Below are 8,305 nucleotides of genomic sequence, written 5' to 3'. Positions count from 1 at the left end.
ATGCCTGGCTCAGCCACACCCCCTCTTTGCCTCTTCCCCTCTTTGCCTCTCTCCCTCCTTTCCCCAAGCGACACGTAAATTTGTCACTTCTTCCCAAATGCCATTGGACTTGACATGGGTAGCACTAACTCGTACCGGTGATCTTGAACAGAACAGTATGAAAATCCCAGAGATCTTTGGCGTTTTCCAGATTTGACAATCCTCGGGCGCCTGGCCGCCTGCCGACGAATCTCTTCTCGATGACGTACAGATTCCGGCGCGAGGCTTCCTCGGCAGCCAGCCAGAACTCTCGACTTACAAACGCAGATATGGGATCCTGAGGGACATTTCTGAACGTATGTACGTCAGGCTGACGATCGCAGACGCCACATTAGCCGTCAGAAAGAACTGCGATCCTGCTCGCTGCACCTTGTTCGAGACAGCGCGGCTGCAACGATCATCTTTTGCTGTCAGGACGCTCCGGCTCGCAAATGGTGCTCGTTACCTCGACATGGCACTTTGGGAGGGGTTGAAGCTCCTCGACGAAGGGGTAGACTTGATTGAGGAAGTATGGGACCGATCCGGGCATGGTACAGCGTGGCAATCTGTGGTGCTCAATAGCCTAGAGTTTCAAAGCACCTGTGGTACGGAGTACCCCGTTCCGTGCGCGTTGCTGTACCCTCTTCCTTGTCTGTCTTGTGTCGCTGGTGGACGCTCACTCAAGGCGATAACAGGTTCTGCCAAGCGAGCGATACTGGATCTGGAGAGAAAAGTCTATGATGACGTTCTCAGTGAACTCCAGCGCGGCATGGTTGATTCTACGAAAGAGATCTACTACGCACAACTCATAGACCGGGTGAAGGAGGTGTGGTGTGGCATCAAGAATGCTTATAAAATGGTTACCTCAACTTATCACCGCATGTTCGGTGAGGAAAAGAGAAGGTCGGAGGTGGAGGCAAAGCCAGGCCATGAGAGCGTACAGGAAGACGATACGCACAAATCGTCATAAGTTCGGGACCTATGTTTCTGTCTAGTGGCTACTAATTTCGCAGACTGGAGACATTGAGAGCACCTCACGCCGATCCATGCACCTACTTGATTGATATGTACTTGTGAAGGTAATCCGACAGTTTTGGAGGTCACTCTCACCCGACTTTATAGTGGGGAAAAACCTACGGGCTGCGGCACAATATTGCCACGGTATCCCGGCCAAGGAAAGATAATGGGCTCTCTCGACTTTCCCTCGACTCTCCCTCGACTCTCCCTCGACAAAGCACAGGCCCGGCAGCCACTGCCGGATAGTCAAAGCCGGGAACGAATCGCGACTATCGTCAACCTCACCCCCTATATTGACCTGAAACGAAACATGATGGTCGAGGTTGCTCATTGCTCAGGTCCGAGGTGCTGCCGCTGACATTTTAATTGGGTGGCGCTAGCGTGCCACCCATCGGAAAATAGGCTGTGCTTGCAGAGATGATTGAGGAACCAGCTTCTGTAGCGCACAGTGCAATACCGAGCCCACTACAACAACTCTTTACAGGGCCTAGGCCCGTTAACTTGGCACAAATAGCAGCAAGAGATCTCATTAACAATGGCTTGGAATGGGCTAGCTATTGCGGTCGACTAGAGCTAGATTATGTTCTTCCGGTTGAAGTAGTTTGTGATAGCTAGTTGGGTCTCGAGCGGAAAGTCGACAACTCAAGAGAATTTACGTGTTAAACTAAAGGGACCATTTAGCCGAGGATTTACAGATGGTTGGCTCTGCTTGCCACCATTGTGTTTCTGTTCTACCGCCTCACTTTGGAGCCTTGCAAGATGCGGGGTTGGGGACCTGCGGACGAAGAGGCAGTGTTTCTGGGCGTTGATTAGGTAGTTTACTAGGCCTGCCTGCTGCCTGCAGCGAGCCGGGTGCGGGCGCGGGTGCCGCAGGGAGCTGGTGCATGAATTTCTTGGATGCGCAAATATTGGCCGCAGCTGAATGGACACGATCCCGACGAGCTCCCTCTTGGCCACACAATTCGGAGGCCGACATCAGGCAGACGTGCAGCACATTCACGTCGTCAAGAGCAAACGGAATACCCGACCTTCGTCATCCGGCTTCCAGCCCAACTCGACTCACTGCTTTCCCAGCATCCCTCCACCGAAGAGTCTGGACATTTTGTTCTGCTTTCACTTTGTTTCTATCCCATTTCCTTAGTCCTACATCCGAGACGCGATGCGTATCAGATATCCCATTCCAACCCCCACAGACACGCCAGCACTCGAGTACAGACCAGCAAACACCAGTAACACCACCATGGCACAGGGCACTGCTTCCCCCACCTCCCAGCCTGGCGCACCAGAGCCCAATAGCAACAACACCTTCACTGCTTCGTAAACACTCTTAGTTCTCCTAGTTCTCCCATCATTCCCAGGGCACAACTAATGTTTGCTTTCTGATTACCAAAGCCCCTTTTGTTCGCCCATTATCACCTTGCAATTCCGCTCGTCGACCCTTACTGCACACCGCGCCCTTGTCTTCCGCAGCTCTAAGCTCGCCCTGCTCTGCGACCCCTCAACCAGGTACATCGATCTGGGGCATATCTCGACCGGCGCTGGCCATGTCCTCGTGCAGTATCTCTACACCAACAAGTACCAGTCCCTGGAATGGAACCAGAGCTGGGATAGCCCCGACGTCCGCATCTCACAATACAAGACGGCTTTCGAGGTCTACAATGCCGCCCACGCGTACGACCTTGGCGGCCTCGAGGGCCTGGCCAAGGAGCGAATCGACCTCCTAGGCTCTGGACTCGATCTTTTCACTATCATCGACCTCGTCAAGGAAATCTATCCCGCTCCGGTGGCCGACGACTCGTGGCTTCCCGGCTACATCAAGTCGTGCATCAAGTCCGCGTTCCAGAACCCCAGGTCGTTGCTCGCCTCAAAGTTTCCCCTCGACTTTGGCGACAGCACGTCCGTTGCCAAGCTCCTTCTCAAAGGCGTCCTCGAGGTTTACTACGACATGGTCGACTCCCTGCCAGCCACGCAAACGGCCACGGTAGACGGAACCCAGCTTGTGCAGACCGATAGAGCCGTCGTGGGTTTGCCAACACAGACGGTTCGGAAGAGGGTGTCGTTTGATGAAACAGCCCAGCCCACACCGGCTCCGGCAGCCGAGGCTGAAAAGCGCCCGTACATTGTCGACGCCCTTCATCCGATGGAAAAGTCGACCGACTTAGCGTCTCGTGCTGGCGAAAATGTCAGCGATAAAATCCAGCCCGAATTTGCCGCGAAACGCCTCGATCAGACTAGATTGGCGCTTGCCGTCGAGCCGGAACTGGCACCGGCACCCGTCTCAGACCAAGTCAACCCGGAGACTCCTTGCGATGAACCTCAACTCACGCCTGTGGATTCACAAGGCACCCAGGACTTTTTTGACGTGTGGGAGCCAAAGCCTGCTGACCCTATGGTCGCGCCAGAGACGGTGCTTGTGGACGAGTCAATTGTGACACCAATCCCTGAGCCTGTCCTTCTGCCTTCTGAAGAGCTCTTGTGTGAGCCGGAACATGCCGAAGAGCCAGCGGCTGAGCTATTGCCGGAGCCTGTACCCGACCGCACAGGTCTCAAAGAAGACGATCTATGGGCAATCCCCACCAAAAAGTCGAAGAAGGACAAGAAGAAGAAGAAGCCTACCAGTATGTCCTGGGCTGACCTTGAGCCCGCAGCATCTGTGCTTGAGCCGCAGAACGAAAGTGCTGATTTCGACTATTTCGCCGGGCCGAAGAGCGACAAAGAGGGCGACACAAGAGCCTGGGACTTCAGTCGGGTATTGGTTGAGGAAAAGCCGGCCCCCAAAGCCGAACTGGATATTCAAGAAAGGCCATCTAAGGATCCCGAAGACGACTTCTGGGGCACTCTCCTAGAGACGAGATCGACCCAGATCCAGCTTGCACTCGAGCTTGAGCATGAGCCTGAAAAGCCGCCAATTTCACACGAGGCGGCCGCAGAGAAGGTCGAGGATGAATGGGGCTCAATAACGTCAAAGAAAAGCAAGATGAAGAAGGCTCAACTCGACTTCGAAACTGCAAAAGACCCAGAGGCCGAGCCTGCACCAGTCCCGGAAAAAGACGATGACTCCTGGGGCCTCCCCGCCAAAAAGTCCAAGAAGGACAAGAAGGACAAGAAAAAGAAATCGACTGAGAGCATGCAGGACGTGAAAGACCCCGAACAGTTGGAGGACACGTCTCTTCCGAAACCCGAGCTAGTTGTTGAGGAGACAGTGTATGATCGGCCAGTTGCCGAGGAGAACTTCGAAGATCTCTGGGGTTCATGGGGCCGACCACCAGCTAAGAAGGGAAAGAAAAAGAAGAGCACTGTGGCTGAACCAGAGCCAGATTCAGAACTGGTGCCGGCCCTGGAGCAGCTTGACGCGGTGGCCGAGATACTGCCAGAAGCTGAACCAATTCCCGACGAGAAGGAAGGTGATGTTGATATATGGGACACCTTGAATAAGTACAAGACGAAAAAGATGAGCATATGGTCTTCCACGTGGAACAAAGTCGATCCTGAGTCCAAGGTTGAGCTAGAGCCCAAGCCTGAAGTGGATCCGGCCGTCAACAAGAATACCGATGATGATTGTGCTTCTTTGACGGTAAGTAAGAAAGGCAAGAAGAAGAAGGCGAAGAAGGCACTGCCGGAGCCGGAGCCGGAGCCGGAGCCTGAACCAGAGGTACTGACCCCCATCTGACCCTCGGCTCTCATCAACTTGTCCTGGTATTACCGAACACCGCGCTAACCATGTGCCGCTGTCCATAGACAGAGGATCCGGCCCCCGACCCGTGGGCCTTTTGGGGCGCGACCAAGTCGCCTCGACAGAGCACATAATCAGTCGGCGTCTACGACATGGTGAAGAGATAAAGAGTGTGGAATTATCTTACTTGACTAAATTATATTGATTCATACATTTTTTAACCTAACTCGCACGGGGGAGACGGGGTTCGCTAGCTTTCTTCTCGTCTGTCATTAAATCACATCCAATGTTTGATCAACATGGCATGTCTCCATTGCAGACTCAGCCCCGCCCTCTCATTCCAATATTCAACGGACGGGGATTGGCAGTGACGCGATGACGGCGCACGGCTTTTATATAATAATCCAAGTCTATATCTACCTACCTTAGTTATTCTATTCCCTGCAAATGCCCAATAACACCAATCAAACAGACGACTGCTCTCGCTTGTGGCCGCGCGCTTCGCGGAACGAGACGTCGGCATCGCTCTCCCTCTCCTCTAGCGGCCTATCGCCGCCGCTAGCAGTAGCGGACTTCGCCTCGGCCCTGCTCGACACCCACACCAGCCCGGCCGTCCACGCCCCGAGCGCCACCGACACGGCGATCATGGCGTACATGCCGCGCTGCAGGAAAGCTCACGTTAGCTGGCGCGACAGACTTGAAAAAGGGTGACACTCACCGTGAACCACGGCGCCATGGCCGCGCCGTAGAAGAGGATGCTCCACCAAGCGTTGACGGCGTTGCTGCCAAGGTTCATGCCAGCAAGCACGACGGCGCGGAACGCGGGCTCGCGCGCGCGCATGGTGTCGTTGGCCCAGGCGAAGAAGGTGGCCTGGCACGCGTAGACGACTCCAGCCCAGTAGTAGGCGGCGAAGACCGTGGTCTCTGACCGGGCGGTGCCGGGGTAGTGCGACGCGGCGAGGACCATGGCGCTGGTGGCGACGCCCGTGGCCGCGATGAAGTAGCCGACCAGGTAGCGCTTGCCGCGGGCGGCGTCGGTCAGAGTGGCCCAGAAGAGGGTCGAGACGATGCCGACGGCCGGGACGCCCGTCGGGTAGTTGTTGAGCTGTGTGATGGAGTATTTGGTGGTGGGTGAGCTTTTCATGTAGAGCGCTAACAGTGAGTTGGAGGAGAAGGACTCGGTCTCGCCGGCGATGATCCACAGCACGACGAAGCCCCACCACTCCCAAGACGCGAGGACGGAGCGGGCAAAGGCCCACGAGAAGACGGCGGTGTTGGCGTGGGCTGGGTCGGCGGGCGGCAGGCGCGAGACGGCGAGGGCGCGCTCGGCCGGGGTCAGGTAGCAGGCGGCGGTGGTGGCGGGGGTGTCGGGGAAAAGCAGGAAGCCGTAGAGGGCGACGGGCAGGGTGATGAGGCCGTCGACGAGGAACAGCCAGCGCCAGCCGGCGAGGCCGTGGCGGCTGTTGAGGCTCGAGTAGATGCCGCTCTGGATGAAGCCGCCGATCATGGTGCCGGCAAGCCCCGAGGCCGTGAAGATGCCGCTGCGCTTGCCCAGCTCGCGCTCCGTGTACCATGACCCCAGGATGTAGTGCGTGCCGACGAAGGTGCTCGACTCGGCGATGCCCTGGAAGAAGCGGATGGCCATGATGGCTTGGGGCGAGTGTGCCGACGCCGTGAGCATGGTCAGGCACGCCCACACGACCATCATGGCCGGGAAGAAGTAGCGCGGCTTGACATAGTTGAGGCTGAGGTTGGACGGGATCTGCCCGATGACATAGCTTTATTTCTCGAATTGGATTTCAGTACATACTCAAACGATATCTTGGATGGCAGCTCAACTCACCCCACGGTAAAACACGTGGTGATCTGGTTCAGCTGGTCGCCCTCAAAACCGAGGTCCTCCTTCATCCCCGACACATAGGCATTGGACAGGTTGGACCGGTCGAGCTGAAACACGTCAGTTTGCCCCTCGGGGACGAAAAGGGAACCTTACATAATTGAGAAAGTAGCTCAGACAGCAGAAGGTAAGGATGAAGAAGTCAATCTTGTGCACCAGCCTGCGCTCCTCGGGTGCCCCGCGCGACACGGCGAGCGACGGTTTGGACATTTTGTTAGATCCAGCTTTGCGGCACGAGACGAGGGACACGTCCCGAGCTGGGCGACGTTGGATCAGCTATGAATTAATTAGCAGCCGCGATCCACTCTAGGCACTAGAGAAACCTTATTGGGGATTAACATTTACATTTTTTTTCTGCGTCGCTCCGCAAAAGACCAGACGGTCCCTATGACGTCGCGGAGATCAGCGCTGCTTCGGGCTTAATCCAGTGGAGCTAGAAACCGATCGCCACAGATCTCTGACTCTCTCATTGGCCCCACCTTTCCGTCGTCCACCACCGCTGCACGGCGATTCCGATATATCTCTGCCCGGGGCCTGTCACGACATGTCAACACGATGTGGCACGGATCTTGGGCAGGCAGTTCGATTCCCAATCATTGGATTGAATTCACGACAATTCCCGGCCCGGAAATGGGGACCAACAAATTGCACAGTCTCCTTATCGTCTAGAAGTCAAGCGCGCAAGGATTGACACTGCATGCCAATGTGAAACAGGTCACTTTGGCAAATGCTCGTGTTGATCTTCGCATCAAATCTGGCAACGTCCATCCTAGTCCTCGAATCAGTCCGGGGATGTCGGCTCTCTAGGTTGGAGGAACTAATTACGGTACCTTCGAAAGAAAGCTCAGTAAATAGGGGGTCAAATTTATGTGTTCCTGATGCCGTGTTGTGTTAGATCAAGGGTCGACTAAAACTTCGAAGCGGCTGCCTGGGTGAAGAAAAGGAACTTTGTAGCTCGTTAAAGCCATTGTACTAGATATTTATCACACGTAGGGGGGCTCGGAGTGGCACCCGCGACAGGTTGAAACAGAGCAGAAACAGTTGCACGCGTGAGTAGCAGCAGCAAACACCATCAACCACCTGACAACAGCTTGCTACGTGGGTAAGAAGTGACCTGCTAATGCGATGACATAAAGGCGCAGAAGAGGCTGGCTGGTCGAATGGGTAATTAGGCAACTACACCCAGTTTCTGAGTTGGCAAGTAATTGGTAGCTAATATGTTCACATACCATCCCCCCCCGACCCGATCACCCAGGCTAGGCAATCACTTTTTACACCAAAACACTACAACTTTGAACAGCCGCAGCATAGCCAATTATGAAGCTATTTACAAATGAAACATAGCAAAATGTAGCTAATTAATTGATTAATTTATTTATGGTACCGGCACACTGGTTGCGTGCCATAATCTGGCCATTCTTGCAGGTGGAATGTCGTTATCTGCAGCGTCATGCTCATCGTCTTCTTCATCCACATCTTCTTCTTGCGGCCCTGCTTGAGCCGCATTTTGAGCCTCAACTTGAGACTCTGCGAGGGCCTCGCCACTCAGTAGTATGGTAGCCGAAGTCATGAACCGTTCATTCAGGTTTGGAATTTTCCTCCTTTTCTTTGGCTTCAAGCATTCCAATTCGGCCTCTTATAGCTTCGATTTGTGCCTGTGACGGCGCCAGCTCACAGCACCCACTACCGCTGCGCTAGAA

At 54.9% G+C, this 8,305-nt stretch overlaps 3 protein-coding genes across 3 annotated transcripts; 2 read left to right on the top strand and 1 right to left on the bottom strand.

Annotated features, from left to right (window-relative positions):
* B0T26DRAFT_680639 (uncharacterized protein) lies at nt 1-988 on the top strand (the record flags this gene model as incomplete). Its single annotated transcript, XM_060440516.1, has 5 exons — nt 1-74; nt 152-155; nt 251-335; nt 423-623; nt 714-988. The coding sequence occupies 5 exons, from the start codon at nt 1-3 to the stop codon at nt 986-988; spliced, it is 639 nt and encodes a 212-aa protein (XP_060292159.1).
* Nucleotides 989-2,275: 1,287 nt separating this feature from the next.
* On the top strand, nt 2,276-4,842 carry B0T26DRAFT_756460 (uncharacterized protein; the record flags this gene model as incomplete). The annotated part of the gene is made up of 3 exons (XM_060446101.1): nt 2,276-2,352; nt 2,428-4,687; nt 4,774-4,842. The coding sequence occupies 3 exons, from the start codon at nt 2,276-2,278 to the stop codon at nt 4,840-4,842; spliced, it is 2,406 nt and encodes an 801-aa protein (XP_060292158.1).
* Nucleotides 4,843-5,064: 222 nt separating this feature from the next.
* Nucleotides 5,065-7,006, bottom strand: B0T26DRAFT_806684 (major facilitator superfamily domain-containing protein). Its single transcript, XM_060447195.1, has 5 exons — nt 6,951-7,006; nt 6,702-6,881; nt 6,552-6,655; nt 5,427-6,486; nt 5,065-5,370 (listed from the first exon to the last, which is right to left on the bottom strand). Exons 2-5 carry the CDS (start codon nt 6,813-6,815, stop codon nt 5,173-5,175), a joined length of 1,476 nt encoding a protein of 491 aa, XP_060292157.1. The 5' UTR covers nt 6,816-6,881; nt 6,951-7,006; the 3' UTR covers nt 5,065-5,172.
* Between the last annotated feature and the right edge of the window lie 1,299 nt (nt 7,007-8,305).

Source organism: Lasiosphaeria miniovina, assembly GCF_030549165.1.
Source record: "Lasiosphaeria miniovina strain SMH2392-1A chromosome Unknown B0T26scaffold_7, whole genome shotgun sequence".
Taxonomy (NCBI): domain Eukaryota; kingdom Fungi; phylum Ascomycota; class Sordariomycetes; order Sordariales; family Lasiosphaeriaceae; genus Lasiosphaeria; species Lasiosphaeria miniovina.
This window is presented reverse-complemented; position numbering and strand designations above follow the sequence as displayed.